The sequence below is a fragment of the Leuciscus leuciscus genome (genome assembly GCF_965113295.1).
Source record: "Leuciscus leuciscus genome assembly, chromosome: 15".
NCBI classification, from domain to species: domain Eukaryota; kingdom Metazoa; phylum Chordata; class Actinopteri; order Cypriniformes; family Leuciscidae; genus Leuciscus; species Leuciscus leuciscus.
Window position 1 is genome coordinate 40,404,085 of NC_138739.1, and position 22,257 is coordinate 40,426,341.

The 22,257-nt window shown below is 35.8% G+C and overlaps 1 protein-coding gene and 1 long non-coding RNA gene across 3 annotated transcripts; both read left to right on the plus strand.

Moving 5' to 3' along the window:
• The first annotated feature begins 6,695 nt into the window (after positions 1–6,695).
• Positions 6,696–21,128, plus strand: fxr1 (FMR1 autosomal homolog 1). Of its 2 annotated transcripts, XM_082138121.1 has the most exons (17): positions 6,696–6,800; positions 9,173–9,225; positions 9,312–9,402; positions 9,484–9,555; positions 9,637–9,785; positions 11,804–11,897; positions 11,977–12,093; positions 12,800–12,970; positions 13,047–13,125; positions 13,475–13,584; positions 13,673–13,759; positions 13,837–14,047; positions 15,550–15,765; positions 16,179–16,379; positions 17,669–17,746; positions 18,794–18,879; positions 20,171–21,128. In XM_082138121.1, the coding sequence occupies exons 1-17, from the start codon at positions 6,750–6,752 to the stop codon at positions 20,282–20,284; spliced, it is 1,980 nt and encodes a 659-aa protein (XP_081994247.1). In that variant the 5' UTR covers positions 6,696–6,749; the 3' UTR covers positions 20,285–21,128. The 2 variants fall into 2 exon arrangements, with proteins under 2 accessions (XP_081994247.1, XP_081994248.1); XM_082138122.1 differs by lacking the exon at positions 17,669–17,746.
• Positions 10,595–11,550, plus strand: LOC309475386. The gene is made up of 2 exons (XR_014197632.1): positions 10,595–10,783; positions 10,963–11,550. It is a non-coding gene; the product is annotated as an uncharacterized lncRNA (long non-coding RNA).
• Positions 21,129–22,257: the final 1,129 nt, after the last annotated feature.

The window sequence follows — 22,257 nt, forward strand, 5'->3', positions numbered from 1 at the left end:
TGTATATCTGATTACTGGCGGCCAGTAATTTCTTTTTTAAATAAGGGAAAAATTGGATAGAATGAATGAAATTTCCCTGTCATAGTGCAATGATGGTACCACGGGAGATTATGTATTTTTATAATCATTCATCAGCGGTGAGAGTGCTCGGGCTTAGCATAATGGAATTCGTAAACTGGTTTAAGTCTGAACATGGGGCTATACTATCAGTCAGACCATAAATGCTTATATGGCGGAGCGCTGGTGAACCCAGGCGAACATCTGCACCGCACACGCTGTGGGTTATTCGCCTGGAGATTTTACACATCTGGGGTGCGAGTGATTGCGGGGACTTTGCCCCAAATATTTATTCCCAGAAACATGAGGCTCTCATGATGAATAACATTTGCTGAATAAATTTGTCTGAGCTTTGGCCACCCAAACATGATAATGCATGTAACTGCTTAATGCATATCAAATATGAATATAAATCTATGGTGAATGAGTGTTCTGCAAATAAAATATGTAGGTAAGTTTAGTTTTAGGTGACCTTGCCTATTCAAGTAATGAATTATGTGATATAATTTTTTTTTTAATTAATAATCAATGTTAACAAGCATAAGTAATGCTAAAAGTGTGTACTAATATATAATTATACATTAATATACATTAAAATAGGCATACAACTTATAATAATATTAAGAGGTCATTGTTTTGCTTGACAATCTATTATTATTTTTCAAACTTTCTCTTTTTAAATCAAATATTAGTGGCTGGTATCAGTGTATGAGAATATCCAAATAAAATGATTGGTATTTCACCACTAGATGTCAGCATCAGATTTTCCCTATTTTTCCAACTTCTTGCACTTGGTTTGTGATCTCATTTTGCTTAAGATCAGTTTATAAACAAAGTCTACTTGAACTAAATGTATAAAATACATCAGATAACATTTAATCTTAATGGATACTTAATTGTGTCATATTCAGAATATGGAATATTTGGTTGGTTTTAAACTTATTATTATATAATTTCATCATTAAAATGACAGCCAAAATGAAGATGTTTTGTTTGTAAAACGATAAAATAAGGTTTAAAATGTTTAAAGTATGCTTTGTATGATGAAAAGGTGTGTGGGATATGTGTATAAAGAGGATCCGGGTAATTAGTAAGTGCATCATACTTAAATAAATGTAAAGATACAGTTATAGAAATCTGTTTAACCCTTTCATGCATAGAGGTCACTACAGCAATTCAAAAGAGTATTTTCTTACATATGCATGGGTTTTGATGGCATAGTTGCACATCAACCACTACAGTGGACATTAGTGCATCATCCTATACATTGCCTTCAAGTGGCAAGCCGTTATATGTGGATTTTTTGTTTCTCCAAACCTAAATGGCCGATGGCCAGCCAGAAATGCAAAGTTGATCCGAAATATCCATTCTATAATTTTGCACACACAAAAAAAAAATGTTTTAGATTGGGAGGAAATTCTGATTAATCATCTGTCCACTAAATTGGACATCATGCATCACTATATTTCAGCTACAATTATGTGACTGTTGTTCTTTAAAAATACTTCAGCTGAAGTAACTATTTTGGATGTAAATAAATGTAGCCTATATATGTTATTAATGTAATTTGCAGTTATTTACACTTTAAAAAAAAAGCAATGTGATTATGTAATGCATGTTACTTGTAATGCGTTACGGTAACATTGTTACATATGTTACATGTACTTACCAAAGTAATAACAGTAAATTATGCATAATTGCATGCAACTAACCCTCAACCAAACCCTAATCCTACCCTAACCCTATAGTAAATACATGTAGTTGCTTAATATTACTCAGTACGTAAATATATAATTACACTGTAACAATGACACCTTAAAATAAAGTGTAACCTGCGTTACTTTACTCGTTACATCAGAAAAGTCATTTGATTACGTAATGCATGTTACTTGTAATGCTTTACTTGTTACATCAGAAAAGTAATGTGATTATGTAATGAATGTTACTTGTAATGCTTTACTTGTTACATCAGAAAAGTAGTGTGATTATGTAATGAATGTTACTTGTAATGCTTTACCCGTTATATCAGAAAGTAATCTGATTACATTATGCACGTTCCTTGTAATGCTTTATTCGTTACATTAAAAAAGTAATGTGATTAAGTTGTGCATGTTACTTGTAATGCTTTACTCGTTACATCAGAAAGTAATCTGATTACATTTTGCATGTTACTTCTAATGCTTTACTTGTTACATCAGAAAAGTAATGTGATTATGTAATGAATGTTACTTGTAATGCTTTATTTGTTACGTCAGAAAGTAATCTGATTACATTATGCACATTACTTGTAATGTTTTATTCGTTACATTAAAAAGTAATGTGATTATGTAATTCAATGTTGCTTGTAATGCCTTACTCGTTGCATCAAAAAGTAATCTGATTAAGTTGTGCATGTTACTGGCATTTTACTTGTAATGCGTTACATTTCAGATGAGATTTGAAAAAACCTGGTTGCTACAGTCTGAAAACATCAATAGATCAATGTCGATATCAGTCTGAGAACATAATCAGAATAATCAGCTAATAAGGGTAAATGGACATACTCTTGTAGACTGGAGGGAGCATGAGCATTATCATGAGCATTGGGTTTCCAGTGTCGTACCTTCACCGGTTGTAGAGATCTTTGATGGAATCACGTCCTCATGTTCTGATATCAAAGTTAAACTTAATTTTTTTTAACATATATTTTAAAGTTTTCACATGATTTTATATAATTGTATTAATTGGTTGGTTAAATACACACAGTATTGCTTTGTTATTACTGTATAATGTTTATTACAGTATCTCTTCAGTTAAAACCAAAAACGCACATTGTCCACTCAAGTGGACATCTGAAAATCTATTTGAAAATCTATATGTAAAATAAATAAATAAATAATAATAATCTTGTTTTTCATGCCCTACAAATCCTGTCTGAGGTTGTCATAATTCATGTACGAAAGCGTTAAAGCAGTCCATGAGAAAAATACTTGTATGATGTTTAATATCAGTTATTTTAATACATGGCAAAATTATTAAAGTAACTGATATTAAATGTACTTATACATCAAGGGTACAATTGAATAGCACAAATAATGGCACAACTGATTATACAGTAGCCATGGCAACACTGATGACTGGCAGGCGCTGATGGCAGGGTGCTTGAGTCTATGTTAGGATATCCAGGGTCTCTTTCCAACAGATTCTGTGAATGAATGAAAGCATGCTGGCAATAATAACAACACAATATTTGTATGTAACGTCTGGGGTGATGCATATTTCCCCAGTCTCACTGGACATGAATGCAACCACATAGCAATGAACTAAAAACACTGAGAACACCTTAGCAACTGCTTAGCAATGCCATGGCAACCACCCAGAACACCCTGGGAACCGCATAGTGATGGATAAAAAAAAAAAAAAAAAAAACACGGTATCGACTTCTTACTGTAGCAACACTCTGGCAACCACCCAGACCACTCTAGCAACCTTATAGCAATTAACTAAAAAAACACAGAGAACACCTTAGCAACTGCTCTGACAAGCCCTGGCAAACACCAAGAACGCTCTGCATGGCAACTGCAAAGCGATGGATAAAAACACTGAAAAAAACTGCTTAGCAACACCTTGGAAACCACCCTGAACACTATAGTAACCTAAAAACCATGCACTAAAAACACTGTAACAACTGCTGAGCAACACCCTGGCAAACACCCAGAACACCCTAGTAACCTTAAAAAACAATGCACTAAAAACACTGATAACACCTTTCTAACTGCTTAGCAATGCCCTGGCAACCACCCAGAACACCCTAGCTACTGTATAGCAATGCTATGCAAACAACTGAGAATAGCAACTGCATTACTCTAACAACCACCCATAACTCCTCAGTAACTGCAAAAACAATGCACTAAAAACACCCGGCAACTGCAAAACGATGGATAAAAACACTGAAAACACTGCAACATTTAATTAGCAGCGCCCAGAACACCTTGGTAACCTAAACACTGTAACAACTGCAACAACTGCTTGGCAACACCCTGGCAACCACCTAGAACACCCTAGCTACTGCATAGCAATGCTCTACAAACAACTGAGAACACCTTAGCAACTGCATTACTCTAGAAACCACCCATAACCCCTTAGTAACCACAAAACAATGCAATAAAAACACATTAGCAGGGGCTTAATGCAACCACACACTGATGGATTAAAAAATAAATAAAAAATGAAAACACCAGAGCAACTGCTTAGCAGCGGCCAAGCAACTACCAAGAACATACTGTAGCAACTGCTTAGCAACATCCTGGCAACCACCCAGAGCACCCTGACCCTAGCTACTGCATAGAAATACTCTAAAAAAACACGAGAACACATTAGCAACCACATAGCAATGCCCTAGCATCTACCCAGAAGACACTAGCTACTAGCATAACAACATTCTACAAACCACTGAGAACACCTTAGCAACCCATAATACCATAGTAACTGCAAAATTAATGCACTAAAAACACAGAGAAAACTTTAACAACTGCTTAGAAACAGGATAACAGCGGGATAATGTATATCGAGGCGGTTGTTATAGCGAATAACAACCCCTTCAGGCTGATTCAAGACCCCGACGCGCCGTTCAGCCTGTCGGGTTTGTTATTCGCTAAAACAACCGCCTCGCTATACATTATCCCTTACATAATATCACACAAAGAGTGCAGTTTTTCTCCAGATATTAACATGATAATAAATGTGATTTAATAAATTGATAAATGAAAAGTTTAATAAACAAAGTTAATATTAAGTGACTTTTAGACACCATATTGCCTGCTTTAACTCTATTTCGCCAACGAAAATAGTTGAAAACTGAGCCACAGCACTGTATGTGCGTCTCTGAGAAACACACGAGGTATTTCCTTACTGAATTATGAATCAGCTTTTTGAACGAATCAGTGGAATCGTAATGACTCACTCATTAACAATGAATTGCTGCCACCTACTGGCGGTTTTATTTTTCATGTTTTAAATCATTTCAAATATCAATATTCAATGTTCATTATTTATGTCTATGTAAAAGCATCTAAATGCCATTTCAAATGCAGCTGTGTTTCCTCTCCATTGCAAAGATTTTGTTGATACTTATTTAATGTGATTGGTAACAGTCCTATTGTGTCTTATTATTATCATTAAATTTAATTAAATGTATGAAATTGACACAAAAGATGATGCATGCATATAATTAGGTAAAAAAAATAAAAAATAATGCCAATGAAGGTAAAAATCTATTGAAACTTTTTGGAAAAATTATTTCTGTCACTGCTATGAACTGACCTCCACACAGAATATGAAGAATATCAAAAACTTTAGGAGTCGGCTGTCCACGGCAGTCCTAAACATGCCAAGTTACCAGCACAATTACACACTCAGCAAAATATTGTCTAATTATCGTTATCGATAAAATCCCTGAAAATATAGAGATCATTTTTTGTCAATTTCACACACCAATGAAGAATATTTTGGTCAATTTAGTCAGCTTTTTCAATGAACCAGAGAGAAACTTTGAGAAGAAGGATAATGTCTCCTTGCTACACTAATAATAGTAGTAAGGCTTTTCTCTGTGTACACATATCCATAGAAAGTACAATTTTGCCTGTATTATTGGTGTCCCCTTCAAAAATTGCTCTTGAGGAATGTTATGTTTATTGTCCAACATTTAGATGAAATTTACACCCCTATTTAATATTTTTTTTTAAAAATTTATAAGTGCAATATTAGTATAAAGAAAAATGTTATGTTAGCTGTTTTAGGTTGAATTATTTTTCGGCTCGCTGATTATGATATTATTATATAAATGCTATTAACACACTTTATCTGCTAAATATTACAAATATGAACTTTTTTTTTTTTTTTATGGTCCAATTAAATGATTATAACTTCTTATAACTTTGCCTTTTCACAACATCCAAGCCATTGGCTGTTTCATGCCGACTTTGTGGGAAGAAACAGTCAAACAATCAACAACAACATTTTTTTGTTTTTGAGATTTGGAAACCTCTCTGATTGGTGGATCTGAGATCGGGTCCCAGGGGGTCGTAATACACACAATTCTACCATTATATCTAGTGTTACAACATAACAACCTGACACAAATGCTTCTGTTTTGTTTTTTGTTTATAAATGGCATATTAAGCAATTAAAAATGTATGGAGGGTGGGCATCCACTGGCAGAAACATTAAAAGGGCACTTATGTATCCGAGTGAAATGGCTCCTCAACCATGAAAAAAATGTAGTCTAGGACTGGATTTTGTTGTCTATCAGGAATTGGTTGTGGTTTGCTTTTGGTGGATCTCAATTGAAGTGCATGTATACATAATTTATAATACTACAATATCTCATAAAAAAATAAGAATGGTCGATTTTGATTTCATGGTGAATTTAAGAGATCTTTGATGTGTGTTTTGTAAAAGTAGAAAAAGAAAAAGTAAACAATCTATACTTGAGTAAAGTATTAAAACATTACAAAAAAAGTTATGTACTATTTAAATACATTAGTATTTATACTTCCTTATCTCTGGTTGAAGTGCTGTATGTAATAAATGCACAACAATGCATAAATGCCAAATGCGTAAAATGTAAATGTAGTATGAAGGAGTTCCTCAGGGTTCACTGCTGAGCCCTGTAGAGTTCGGGAACTTTACCCAGCATCCTCTTCGCGCTCAACATGGAGGAATTGACGGTGGAGGTCCGTGGCTCCAATGGAGCTTATTATAAGGTAAATACATTATTTTACTACATTATCTTCTACTTCACGCTCGCATTTGTCTCTTAAGACAGTATGGATGGTAAAACCTTCAAGAAAATATTGAAAAACGAACTGTATCATGTACTTTCAACGCTTATAAATAGTAACGTACTGTACTCAGTGTCTGCTAGCCGTTAGCCGGTTAGCAGCCGCGCGAGGATATTTAAATAATCAAAACATTACGCCATGTAATGCTAAGTTTTATTTAACCTCAACTACACACTAAAGAAGTTTACATTAGGAGAAACTGAGCTTTAAGGCTCGAATAACTGACTTTTGATTTCACTTTGTTCATCTGCTAACTGTTATTGAACATTAATGCGTTCGGTTATGTCGTCTTTTAACGATTTATATTAATAGAACCATAACAAATGCTTAGATTAAAAATAATACTATCTAAATACCAATATAAAAGTCAGTAATTGGTCATTGTTGATCATCAAGCCTGCTATCGGTCATGCTCGTTAGTTTTACTGTTATTGTGTTGAAGCACACAACCTATTATTAACCTTCAAAATCCATTTATAATGCAAATAAATCTGTTTATTTGAACAAGTGTGATTACGTTTCTCAAATGTAGGTTTAGTCAAACTAAAAAAAATAATGCCAGGAAGCTCATATTCATATTTAAGGTGTGGTCAGACATGATCAAATCATAAAAGCAGCTTGTGTTCTTCCACCAGATGATTTCATTCTCAAGAAAATCCAAAGAAATCTATTAGTTTGAGTCGTCTTTGTACAATCCTAAACAAACAAAAAATTGGTATTATTAGTTTCCACTTAAAGTATATATTAATAAACATGTTGTAAGTCCCAGTTGTGAAGTTATTATTCTGTGTCCATCTCATCCCTCAGTCATGTTGCTGTGCTTTATCAGCTGTCGGGTTTCCATCGCACCTGTCATCCACACTGCAGATATTTTAACACCCGTCTATTTTGAGATGAGCTTTAAGAGATACCAACTTCCATTTTGGAGCCAGTTGCCATTGAGAGGCAGTGCCGACCAGTTAGTTGATCTTAAGTAACGAAGTACCAGTTTGTTTTTATATAATATCAATTTAATTTGGTAACACGTCTATATTTTACAGTGTCCTTGTTTACATATGTTACATGTGCTTACCATAGTATTAACAGTAAATTATGCATAATTACATGCAACCAAATCCTACCCTAACCCTATAGTAAATACATACTTTAATATATAATTAATCTGTAACAATGACACCTTAAAATAAAGTGTAACCTTTAATTTTATATTTGATTGATTGATCACACCTTATGATTGCCACCACCTGCATATTAAACAAAACAATGCTCCTATTTTGGTACATATTTACATGTTTTATTTATCAAAATACTATTTATTAAAACAAAATGCATTGTGAACGTATAACCACACTTCATATAAACAAGCTCTCTGACGTAGATTCATTATAACAGTGTCATTCTTATGTCGGACTTTATGTTAATAAAGCTGGTAAAACATAATTATAAATATAAAGTATTTTATTTAGTTAAAGTATTTTAAAGTGTTTGTATTTTATAAATTGTTTATTTCTTACATTTATTCTGTGGTGCTTAGGGTATTATTTTTATCTTGTAACTTTTAAGCAAGTGTTATTTTTGTATTATTTATTTACTATTTTAGTTTTTATTGATTACATTTTTTTTTTCTTAATATTTTCGTTTAAATTTGAGTTTGTTTTAATTAATTGGATGTTTTTATTACTATTTTGAAATATATATTTTTATTTTAGTAACTTATTTCTGTTTTTAATTTTCATTGAAGTTTGTCATCTAATATTTCTTCATTTTATTTCAATTAGCGATAGCTATTATTAAAAAAAATTTTTTTGGTTTGACAAAGTTATAATTCAGTTTTAGTTTATGTTTATTTATTTCCAGTAGTTATAGTATAAAATAGTTTTTTTTTTTATTAATTTGTATTTTTTTGTTTTAGTTTTTGTCTGTTTTTGTTCAACTTAAGAGAAATGTTGCTTTTTGTTTCAGTTTTTAAATATCTATGTTTAATTTATATTAATATATATTTGTAATGTATTAGTTTTAGTGCTTAAAGTTAGTTTCCAAGGCAACATTTCTATATTTTGTTTAAATTTTTTTTCTAATATTTTCTTTTATTTCAATATCTTTATTTCAATGAATAATTATTATTTTTTATAATAACTGTTTTGTACAGCACAAACTTTTAAAAGTTGTATAGTAGCATTAGTGAATTCTCACACTTTTTGTGTGTGTGTGTGTGTGTGTGTAATCAATTATTTTAATAAATGTATTTACTTGTTTGCATTTATTTTAATAAATAATAAATCTTATTATTCCAGGGCTTTGTCAAAGATGTTCACGACGACTCTCTCTCCGTTTCGTTTGAAAATAAGTGAGTAGAAGCTAAGAGAGTTCACAATCATGAAAATATGAGAGAAATATGAGATGAGCATAACTATATGAAAATGATTTTCTCAGCTGGCAACCTGAAAGACAAGTCCCCTTCAGTGATGTGCGGTTACCTCCTGCTGATGGCAAAAAGGAGATCACTGAAGGAGAAGAAGTGGAGGTGAGGAAACATGTTTATTACTAGTATTGCACTGTATTGAGTTCATCCATAAACTCTTAACAAGCGTGTTCTGCTGTTCAGATCTTCTCCCGAGCGAACGAACAGGAGCCCTGCGGCTGGTGGCTGGCTAAAGTGCGCATGATGAAAGGAGATGTGAGTATGCATGACTCGCTCGGTTAGCTTTCGCTTTCTTCTGAAGATCTCTGAGTTCACTTTCACTTTTGTTTCCTGCAGTTCTACGTGATCGAGTACGCCGCATGTGACGCAACCTACAACGAGATAGTAACGTTTGAGCGTCTCCGCCCAGTCAACCGCAATAAAGCTGTGACGGAGAACACGTTCTTCAAGTGTTCTGTCCCTGTCCCGGACGATCTCAGCGCAGCGTGAGTCTTGTTTGGACACGGCCATCCACTATTGTTCTAATGTGTAGAATGCAGTCATAATTAAGACACCAACAATTTTGTGGTAACTGAAAAATGTTACACAAATTATACTTAATGAGAATTCTATTCAACAGAAAGTTTAATTAAAAAAATTAAAAAAATTAGAAAAACTAAATGTTTTGCCTATAAAACAAATTTCAGGCATTTAATCATAAGAATCATAAATTGTAAAAATATGGGGTTTTTTTGTGACGTTTTCGTTACATATTTCCCTCTCGCTTGTATTGAAGAGAATGACTGTCAGAGCCATAACCGTGTGGGCAGCAAAACATTTTCCGATCCTCTCCCATTGTTTCCTGTTGCTTCTTTTACAGTCCTGTCCAATAAAGGCAAAAAGTTAAAAAAAAGGTTACACTTTATTTTAAGGTGTCATTGTTACAGTGTAATTATACTTTTTTTTTTTTTTTTTTTTTTCTGACGCTTTTATCCAAAGCGACTTACAATTGCTATATATGTCAGAGGTCGCACTCCTCTGGAGCAACTAAGGGTTAAGTGTCTTGCTCAGGGACACATTGGTGTCTCACAGTGGATTCGAACCCGGGTCTCTCACACCAAAGGCATGTGTCTTATCCATTGCGCCACCACCACCACATTTAAGTACTGAGTAATATTAAGCAACTACATGTACTTACTATAGGGTTAGGGTAGGGTTAGGGTTTGGTTGAGGGTTAACTGCATGTAATTATGCATAATTTACTGTTATTACTATGGTAAATACATGTAACATATGTAACAAGGACACTCACTGTAAAATAAAGTGTTACCAAAAAACATTATATATACAGAATATATAAATAGAAAAGGTAATTGCGACATTTTATCTTACAAATCTGACTTTTTTCTCAGAAATGTGTGGGAGAAATTGACTTGGAAAATGACTACGAGTCTTTCGAAATGACGGGTTTATATCTCGTAACTAAGATTTTTTTCTTAGAATTGTGAGTTTATATCTCGTAAATGACGTTTTTCTTGCAATTGCGAGTTTATATCGCTTAACTCAGATTTTTTTTCTCAGATTGAGTTTATATCTCGTAACTCAGATTGAGTTTATATCTCGTAACTGATTTTTTTCTTAGAATTGTGAGTTTATATCTCTTAACTGATTTTTTTTTCTCAGATTGAGTTTATATCTCGTAACTCTGATTTTTTTCTCAGATTAAGTTTATATCTTGTAACTCTGATTTTTTTTCTCAGATTTGAGTTTATATCTTAACTCTGATTTTTTTTTCTCAGATTCGAGTTTATATCTCGTAACAGATTTTTTTCTCGCAGAATTGTGAGTTTATATCTCGTACATGGCGTTTTTCTCGCAATTGCGAGTTTATATCTAGTAAGTGATCTTTTTTTCTCAAAGTTGCAAGTTTATTTCTCGTAACTGATTTTTTTCTGAAGAATTGTGAGTTTATATCTCTTAACTAAAAATGTTTTTCCTCGCAATTGCAATTTTATGTCTCGTAACTGACTTTTCTCTGAATTGTAAGTTTAGACTGTCTCATAACTGACATTTTTCTCGCAATTGCAATTTTATATCTCTTAACTACGTTTTTTTATATAATTAATATAAACTAGCAATTCTAATAAAAAAGTAAGCTCACAATTCTGACTTTTTTCTTGCAATTGCGGATTAATTTCTCGCAATTCTGTGAAAAAAATGTCAGAATGGCGAGATAAAAAGTCGTAATTACGTTTTTTTTTTTTTTTTTTTTTTACAAGCTCAAAAGCAAATCATTTTGATGCATTAAAGTAATAAATACAATTTATTTATTTATATTTGATAATTTGCGTGTGAAATGTGCTTAATATAATTATATCGCAAGACTTCAGTTTCTTTAAGCAGAATACATTTTTTCCTTTGATTTTGGGGCAAAATTTGACCTGCTCATATATTATAGTTCATCTGTGCTGATGCAACAATATTGGTTAAAACCATGAACTAATTTCTTCATTGCTCATGTTAGATGTGAGAACGAACAAGCCCACAAGGATTTCAAAAAGGCGGTTGGAGCCATTCGGATTGTTTACAGCCCGGAGCAAAGTGAACTGATTGTGCTGGTGAGTCCCAGTTGACCATAGCACTTCTGTTAGTGGGTTTATGACGAAAGCTTAATCCAGCTTCTCTGCACTCCACTAGTCCATGAGCGAAGCCACCGTCAAGCGCGTCTCCCTGCTGAGTGACATGCATCTACGGAGCATCCGCACAAAACTCATGCTCATGTCCAGGAACGAGGAGGCCACCAAACATCTCGAGGTACATCAGCTCTCGTGTCTAGTTGATTATTAATGTGGGGCTTTTCACACCGCACTTAACCCTGTGCAAAATGTAAAGTATATGATTAAACAGTGTAATTTTAGTGTCATTGACATGACATACTACTATAGTTTTTGTTAATATTTTATATTCGATTTTTTTTCTTCAGTTTTCTCTTTAATTTTAAGGTTTTTTTTTTCATTTTAATTATTTTATTTTATATAGATTTATAATTTTTTAAATATTAGTTTTAGTAATCGTAGTAGTAAACTTAGTTAATGTAGAAATGTTACTTTGGCAGCTAAAATAAAATAAGTTTTTTTCCTCCAAAGTAACAAAAATAATTTATGGTTTGTTTTTGTTTTTAGTTAATGATAATAACCCTTAAGTTATTATACAATATACAACACTCAGAAAGTTATGTTAGTACTAAACGAGAGTTAAACGTGATTTTAGTAAACAATATTAACAATATTAACTCAAATGTTATGTTAGTACCAAACAAAAGTTAAACTAAACGAAAATGAGAAATGTTGGTTTGGCAGCGGTTAAAAAAAAAGTTGAAATTAAATAGTTTTTTATTTGATTGTATTTCAATTAACAAGAATAGTTTTTTTTTTATGGTTTGTTTTAGTGAACGATAATAACGCTGCAGTGTGTAACTCTAAAATGAAGTGAACATGAGCATGTGTCTGTGTGTGTGTAGAGCACTAAGCAGTTGGCCTCAGCGTTTCAAGAGGAGTTCACCGTGAGAGAAGACCTCATAGGTCTCGCCATCGGCAGCCACGGCAGCAACATTCAGCAGGCCAGAAAGGTGCCGGGAGTGACCGCCATCGAGCTGGACGAGGAGACCCGGACCTTCAGGGTCTATGGAGAGGTGCGTATGGGGTCCTTTCGTCAAACGGGGCTCCTTGTAATGGATACAATGCATTTCTAAAACTCTTTCTTTACAGAGTACAGAGGCGGTTCAGAAAGCAAGAAATTATCTAGAGTTTCTGGAAGATTCAGTGCAGATTCCTCGCAATCTTGTTGGTATGCATGTTTTTCTTTTAGAAACCTTTATTTATAGTAATATAGTTTTGTCTTAGTTAACAGGAACAATTGAGTGTGCAAAAGGACATTTTGTTGAATTGTTGAAATAAAACTGTTGAATTTGCTCACAAAACTTGTGATGAAAATATTATGAGGAGTGAGGGAAAACTATTTTTCAGTGCTTTTGTGAGCAAACGCAAAGTTTCTTGGGAAATGCAATAGTTTGCATGTTTTTTGAGAGAAGCCACTCAGTTGTAGGAAAGTAAATTGGGTAAATATTCAATGTCATATTGAATTTAACCATCAAAATTGTGTTGGCATCATTTTCATACGCATTTTCCCTTTGCAGGGAAGGTTATCGGAAAAAATGGCAAGGTCATCCAGGAGATTGTCGATAAATCCGGTGTGGTGAGAGTGCGCATCGAAGGCGACAATGACAACAAGCTCCCCCGACAGGAAGTAAGACACCCTAGAGTAGCACAGAAAAGCGAGCCAGATGAATGTGTACATATATACGATAATGCATTTTTATCATTTGATTAAACAGGGAATGGTGCCATTTACATTTGTTGGAACGAAGGAGAGTATCAGCAATGTGCAGGTTCTGCTGGAATACCACATTGCTTACCTGAACGTGAGTATGAGAGATGCACATGTTGACGTAAGGCGTCTGGTGTTTGAGGAGCTCAAGCGCTGGTTTGTGTCGTGCAGGAGGTGGAGCAGCTGCGACTGGAGCGACTGCAGATCGACGAGCAGCTACGTCAGATCGGGATGGGTCACAGGCCTGGCCCAAACCGGCCCGGCGATAAGGACAAGGGCTACGCCACTGAAGAGAGCACTACTAACACCACCCTGCACGTCAATCGCTCCTACTCCGGCAGGGGCCGTGGACGCCGGGGGCCCGGATACACGTCTGGCTACGGTAGGGCTTCGGTCTTAAAAGCTTTTAAAAACAGGTCATGTTTCACCCCAAATTCGAGGCTATTCGAAAAAGGCTACTTTTTACCTCTGGCAAAATGGGCTTTCAATAAAATTTGCCTGCTTATGCGCCGAAACACGCTCCCTCAGCCGGACTGAGTGGCAGAAGAGCTGCTGCATGATGGGATTTAACAGGGGAAACTATGAAAACGCGAGTAAAACAAACAATTACCAGTTTAAAATAAAGGTTGGACTTGATATAGTGTTCCTTACAACTTACCAAAGATCCAGTGATCCGTGGATATTGACACGCAGCAGGAACATGTTTCCTGACATTTATATGAGCCTGATTTCCACGCCGGGGAAATACATACAGCAAATGTGCATGTGAACGCTTTATTTAAATACAATATAGGTCTAAATCCGGCTGATCACTCATATCAGTGTTATATATATCATCAAGTCGTCCAGCCTTAAAACTTGTATAGTTTTTTGTCAGTGTTTATTTAAAAGCATCCAATTATGCAGAATATTCGATGGTATTTAATTGATGAGTTGTCAGTACAATATATAACAATACAATATATAGGATATGATTTTACCCAAAATGCAGCATATTGCCACAAAATGATAACAGCACTTTTTGCTGCCATCTTTTCCTTGGTTAATTTATAGCATCAAATAAACATGAATGAACATCAGAAGGACTGTTGTTTTAACCGCAGAAAGACGTCAGTATACACCGTTATTCAAGTTCAAATCCACCGACGTTAATCTTCTAATCCTCTCCTGACTGCTTTGTCGGACAAAAATGGCGGATTATGATTGGCCAGATCACCTGTCAATCAAACTGTCACAGATCACCTGTCACCTCCCTGCGAAGGGGGAATGACGTTAATTTAAAAGTGAAAGTAAAATGCAAACTACAGCACACACACACCTGCAGTTTTCAAATAAGCCTGAAGGATTTGATTAGCTGGACCAGGTGTGTTTAATTAGGGTTGAAGCTAAACTCTGCAGGGCTGTGGCCCTCCAGGAACTGAGTTTGACACCCCTGGGCTAGGCGATGTAAAAAATAAATAAATTGTTTTTGCATTTTCTTTTGCCATCAAATTAGCGATTTAAAAACCTCGCCTGTTCTGCTCGCTCCGCGCCCGTTCACACGTGCGCTTTTAGTTTTGCTTTTAAATTAGCGCCAATTCGGGGGCGGATTGCTTGAGTTCATTAGCTTATTATTAATAATGAAAAGCACAACAAGAACGTTTTTACATTTCGCTTTGACACGTTCAGTTTTATAATTGTGGTGTCTGTTCTCTAACTGAACCAAGTGCTTCTGAACACCGGTAACTCCGTCAACAACACCGACTATCGTAGCAAGCCTAGTGTCGACTTGTATCGTTCCCGACTGCAAGAATTCATAGAGTAAAACGTTACTTTGGGTTTCCAGTGAAGGATCCAGTGCGTTGTAGACGGCGGCTAACACTTTCACGTCTTCATCACTTTCAGGCACTAACTCCGAGCACTCGTACGCTTCTGAGACGGACTCTGAGCGTAAGGAGGAGCTGAGCGACTGGTCCCTGGCGGGAGAGGAGCCCGAGCGTAACCCCAGACAGCAGAGAGACAGCAGGAGGAGGCCGGGAGAGGGCCGGGGCAGAGCACGAGGAGGACCAGCAGGCAGAGGCCGCGGATCGGGACGGGGGGCGTCCAACTCCATCAGCTCAGGTACACTCCAGCTGAAAGCTTCTTATTCACCAGCACACAAATTGTTGTGTTTGTTTGCTTGGTTTTATTGTATTGATATGATATTTGTATTTTTTTATCATTTAAATTTTGCCATGAAAATAGCCTTAGATGCCTTTTAGGGCCCTATGAAATCCATTTAGCTTTTTTTTCCCAAATTCTGTGTTTTTATTTGAAAGGTTTATTAAAATTTTAAGTATTAAAAAGCAAGTCTAATAATTTAATTTTATTAATAATACTGACCAATGAAATTGTTTTTTTCTAACAGAAATTCTCTGGATTCTCTGTTTTGATGATTTATTACGAACTTATTATCAAGAATAGTGGTAATCAAATGAATGCATACAATTGTATTATATTAGTATAAAATATTTGTATTGGTGTGTTCATGTCAGTCCTGAACGATCCCGATGGAAACCCATACAGTCTGTTGGACAACACTGAGACTGATCAGACGGCAGACACAGACGCCAGTGACTCCCAGGTGAGCGTTAACCGTCGCAGACGCTCCCGGCGCCGCCGCACAGATGAGGACACCACCGTCATGGACGGCATGAGCGAGTCCGACAACACCTCGCTCAGCGAGAACGGCCTGGGTAAGGACTTACTGCATCAGTCTTTTTACAACACGTTCATCTGATGATTTCATTTTATTGACTGATTAGAGCTGCTGTTTATTGATCAGCATATCATCATATCAGAATGATTTCTGAAGGATCATGTGACACTGAAGACTGGAGTAATGATCCTGAAAATTCAGCTTTGATCACAGGAATATGTTCACATGGAAAACCGTTACTTTAAATTGTAGTAATATTTCACAATATTAATGTTTTTACTGTATTTTTTGATCAAATAAATGTAGCCTTGGTGAGCAGAACAGACTTCTCACAAACCCTAAATATTTGAACAGGACTGTATGTATCATCACTTGCATTAAATTTAGGATTTAATTGAATTTTGATTAAATATTTAATTCCTAAATGTAAAATTCAACAATATATATATATATATATATATACAGTGCTTAACAAATGTATTAGACCACCAGCCAATGTAAGGTTTGTGCCTCAGCTGCCTTAAACTAACAGTATTCATGTTTTTATATTTCTGTAATGGTTAATCCACCAGTGTATATATATCTAAGCTCTTCAGTCTCAAAGTCTGGACTTGAATCCTATTGAACAAATTTGGGATTTAGTGGATTCAAAGATAGAACGCACAAAAGTTTGGGAACAACTAGTATTGTAGTAACAACTAGTCAATAACAACAGAGACTGTGGAAAATGATGTATATATAAAACAATGCTAGCAAGAATGCAAGCTGTTATTAAGGCCAAAGGACAAATTAAGTCATTTTTTGGTTATTATTTGTGAATAAAGACTGTTTAGGTGTTTATTTGCCTAATAAATGAGAATATATTTTTTTTAAACACGTATTTTTACAGATTTTTTATGTATTATACTGTTATTATGACAGATTATATATTATACAATTAATGGGTAACACTTTAGTTTAGGGTCCAGTTCTCACTATTAATTATTTGCTTATTATCATGCATATTATTAGGATATTGGCTGTTTCTGTGTCTTATTCTGCATGACCATACCCTTAATCCACCCAATACCTAAACTTAACTACCTTACTAACTATTAATAAGCAGTAATTAGGAGATTATTGAGGCAAAAGTCATAGTTAATGGTGAGAATTGGACCCTAATCTAAAGTGTGCAAAAAAAATTTTTGCACAAAATAATTGCTTGCCAAATAAAATGATCATAAATGTTTAAGTTTTTACAATTCCACAAACTGCAACCTGCTCACATGGCTTTTTCCAAAACGGCTGTCAGTATTTAAGGTCAGGTTTTGCACCGATGTTTTGTAGATGAAGCTGAAGCTAAACAAGAGCGGCGCAACCGTAGCCGTCGCCGTCGCCTCCGCCCTCCTGAGGAGAGGCAGCCAGGTAACGGTGTGAGCTAACACTGGGCTCCTGTTCAAACCAGTGCTAATACAAGCTGCATGGCATTGAACCTGCCAGGCCTTTAAACTCAGCTAGAGCTCACATGATCCAACATGCCAGATCACAACTAAAGGTTTTTCTTCAATGAAGTCATTTTCAGACGTTTGCGTGAAATAACATCAAAAAATGATCTTTATCTAGAACTTTTAAATCCGTTGGTTACACAATTGACCGTTCGCAAAGACCCGCCCCCTTTAGTTACTGTTGCTATGTCCGACAAGCCACGCCTCTCTCACACACACCATGTTCTCACACACACTGAGACAGGACAGACCAGGTTACTTCTGATATCAAACAAAGTCTCACCTTTCAAATTTGGTCATTTATTAAAGAAATTTAAACAATAAATACAGTTTTGTGGCTCTTTATTGTGTCTGACAGATCGCTCCGTTAAAGCTGCTCGTGAACCGATCATCTCTTCCTTCTAGTTCATTTATAGCATCAAATAAACATGAATGAACATCAGAAGGAATGTTGTTTTAACCGCGGAAACTTCAAGTTCAAATCCTCCGACGTTGATCTACTAACTCTCCTGACTGCTTTGTCGGACAAAAATGGCGGATTCGGCGGATTATGATTGGTCAGATCGCCTGTCAATCAAACTCCCTGCGAAGGGTCAATTGGCGAATAACATTGGTTTATAAAGCTGTAGGTATTAGGCCTAATATGCATGGTTGATGTAAATGCATGTAGGTTTGTCTTTTGCCTTCTCAACCTAGAGGAGTCAGTCCCAAAAGCTGTCCTTTTCCACACAGTTAAAGCTGAATCTTCCTCTCCACCACAGCTCTCCAATCTCTGCTTGCCACATCACGCATATCGGATCAGGTTTAACAGCGCCGTGTAGGGTTTCTCGAAACTCGCATCCAGCTGGACGGGCGAATGAGATTTGAGAGCTCCGGCAGAGGAACATTTCCAGTGCTAAAAGTTTCACCCTCATTTAAGAATCATAAAGATCTTTTGCGAATTGAATCATTGCCATATCTCTTGCAGTTACGGTGGCGGACTACATATCACGAGCTGAGTCTCAAAGCAGACAGAGGAACCCCAGAGACCTGAGGAAGAGCAAGAAGGACATGGTGACTCGAGATTTCTTCTTTCACATCTCGCTGTGATTTCAGTTGATGGACAATATTTATATCTAATAAGTAATGCTGTTTAGTCATATTATTAGTTGCATATGAATGAATATGATTAACAATATTTATAATTTTATTATAATTTATTTTAATATTTGATATTGGATATTTAATTCTTTCTGCTTATTTTAAGTGATTTTAAGCGATAGATTATGACGGAGTTACAATTTAACTACTATTGTACTATTAATCTTTTTATTTTTGTCCATCGCAATTTCGAAAGGAATATTTATTAATTTTCAATGCGGTAGATTATCATGTGTTCAGGGTCATCATAGTTAACTAAAGCTAAAAAATGAACATTTTCATAACCATCCCTCATTTAAGTTCACTTTTTAAAACTTTTGTCACTTCAGCAATAATCTGCCAAGTGTCGTCTTTGAAAAGAGATCAAACTGAAGTCTGTGCTCTAAAGCATTCAAGATTTACGTTCAGGTCTGTCCTCAAAAAGTGAATAAATGGATTATATAGTATATAGAAGTATAAAAAAAATCCCCTAAAAATACAAAATATTAAATAAATAAAATCAGAGCAGCGTTTAGGCGGAGTCAGCCAATCAGAGCAGCGTTTAGGCGGAGTCAGCCAATCAGAACAGCGTGTGGGTGGAGTCAGCCAATCAGAACAGTGTGTGGGCGGAGTCAGCGAATCAGAACAGTGTGTGGGCGGAGTCAGCCAATCAGAGCAGCGTTTAGGTGGAGTCAGACAAACAGAACAGCGTGTGGGCGGAGTCAGCCAATCAGAACAGCGTGTGGGCGGAGTCAGCCAATCAGAACAGTGTGTGGGCGGAGTCAGCCAATCAGAACAGTGTGTGGGCGGAGTCAGCCAATCAGAGCAGCGTTTAGGTGGAGTCAGACAAACAGAACAGTGTGTGGAGGGAGTCAGCCAATCAGAACAGTGTGTGGGGGGAGTCAGCCAATCAGAACAGTGTGTGGGGGGAGTCAGCCAATCAGAGCAGCGTTTAGGTGGAGTCAGACAAACAAAACAGCGTGTGGGCGGAGTCAGCCAATCAGAACAGTGCGTGGGCGGAGTCAGCCAATCAGAACAGCGTGTGGGCGGAGTCAGCCAATCAGAACAGTGTGTGGGCGGAGGTTTGTCCTAACCGCCTTCGCTGGTTAGGACAAACACTCTGATCAACATGGAGAAGAGGCATTTTATCTCGTGTCGTGTGTAGTTAGGATACGGTGTAAGTCATTGGTGTATTTGTGTTTAATCTGTGTCCTGTGCTCCTCAGGCTCAAGTGGAGTTGATATCGGAACACGGCCCCGCTGAAGCTGAAGCTGTGAGCAACGGCCCCACCAAAGCAGACGATCACCAGAGCCAAGCCGTCGTCAACGGACTCTCCTAATCACTGCAACTCCTAACCTTTACAGTTTTACAATAGTGCTTGTACAAGCTTGCCAAAGATAGACGTACGGACTTCCACATTCTCGATTGCACTTTTCAGTTCCTTCGCAATGGAACAGATAATTACAATGAAAAAAAAAAAAAAATTATAAAAACCATGAGATGACAAAAACAAAACAAACACAAAAAAAAACAACCTAAGTCACACTTATGTTCCTGATCAGATGTTGTGCCTTCAGAGCGTAGTTTCAACATGATTGTTGGCTGGCTATAGAGAAAACGAAACAGAAAACAAACAAAACAACTTGTCTGAAAGACTCCCAGACATCCTTAGCTGCTTTTTGTTACGTTTTAATATGCAACCACTTCTTTGCGAGGGGTTATGGGGGGAAAAAGGATGTTTTTGCACTGAATAGTCATTTCTTGACCTTTAGAATAATGTTAGTCTGGAAACTGGTCTGCTAACTCTGTCCATTTTAAATGCTGTATGTAAAACACTTCCTGAACGATTGAATTTTGGGTTTCATCTTTGGCCTGTTGGGTTGTAAGGGTGGCAACCGAGACTGTTTTTGCTAAAGGAGCCTTTTTTTGGGGGTTTATTTATTTTAAAATGTACAGTATTTAAAATTAACTAGGCAGTTGTTTTTAACACTAAGCTGTCAGAACTTCTTAGCTCGCAGATTGCAAATTTGGACTACTGAAAGATCAATTTCCAGATGTTCTGTTCTGTAAACTACGTTCGTTAGTCTTTATGGTTTTTTTTTTAAAGATCATTCTGGTTGTTTGATGTGCAATATGTTTTGTATGCAGGTAGTTCATAAATAAACATTTGATCTTCCAGCCAACCTTTCAAAGTTGGTGTATCTACTGTTTTGTTGTTTCCTTGTCCAACTTTTAGTTTGTGCTGTAAATGTGATTGGAACAGAGATGAGGATCATATACAATTAACGTTTCCAATTTCTCAGCAATTCAATTGATGATTCTTTCAGTATTGGTGAGGACCCACACCCCATAATAATCCTAATTATATTTAAAAAATACTATTTGTATCATTCATTACATTTACCTGCAATTACTTTGTTCTGAATGTGTATATGTATTTACACCGGTTGATTCAAAATGAGAACGCGTCAGCTCAAGAGTCTTTTTGACTGGTTCATTTAAAAGAACTGGTTCATAGGAGTCATTGGCTCATGAATCAAACTACACTGATTAATTTAAAAGAAACGGTTCATAAGAGTCATTGGCTCATGAACTGGACTTACACTGGTTCATTCAAATAAACTGTTTCATAGGAGTCATTGGCTCATGAATCAAACTACACTGATTAATTTAAAAGAACTGGTTCATAGGAGTCATTGGCTCATGAATCAGGCTTACACTGATTCATTTAAAAGAACTGGTTCATAAGAGTCATTGGCTCATGAGTCGGGCTTACACTGATTAATTTAAAAGAAAAGGTTCATAAAAGAGTCATTGGCTCATGAATCGGACTACACTGATTAATTTAAAAGAACTGGTTCATAGGAGTCATTGGCTCATGAATTGGACTACACTGATTCATTTAAAAGAACTGGTTCATAAGAGTCATTGGCTCATGAATCGGGCTTACACTGATTAATTTAAAAGAAAAGGTTCATAGGAGTCATTGGCTCATGAATTGGACTACACTGATTAATTTAAAAGAACTGGTTCATAGGAGTCATTGGCTCATGAATCGGACTACACTGATTAATTTAAAAGAACTGGTTCATAAGAGTCATTGGCTCATGAATCAGACTTACACGGGTTCATTCAAATAAACTATTTCATAGGATTCATTGGCTCATGAATGATTAATTTAAAAGAACTGGTTCATAGGAGTCATTGGTTCATGAATCGGACTTACACTGATTCATTTAAAATAAATGGTTCATAAGAGTCATTGGCTCATGAATCGAACTTACACTGGTTAATTTAAAAGAACTGGTTCAT

What these genes read in the sequence shown, in the direction of transcription:
- fxr1 (XM_082138121.1), top strand. Translation starts at nt 6,750, where the DNA reads ATGGAGGAATTGACGGTGGAGGTCCGTGGCTCCAATGGAGCTTATTAT. An exon ending in CGGATACACGTCTGGCTACG is followed by an intron (nt 14,048 to 15,549) that starts GTAGGGCTTCGG and finishes CATCACTTTCAG; the next exon opens with GCACTAACTCCGAGCACTCG. An exon ending in TCCTGAGGAGAGGCAGCCAG is followed by an intron (nt 17,747 to 18,793) that starts GTAACGGTGTGA and finishes TATCTCTTGCAG; the next exon opens with TTACGGTGGCGGACTACATA.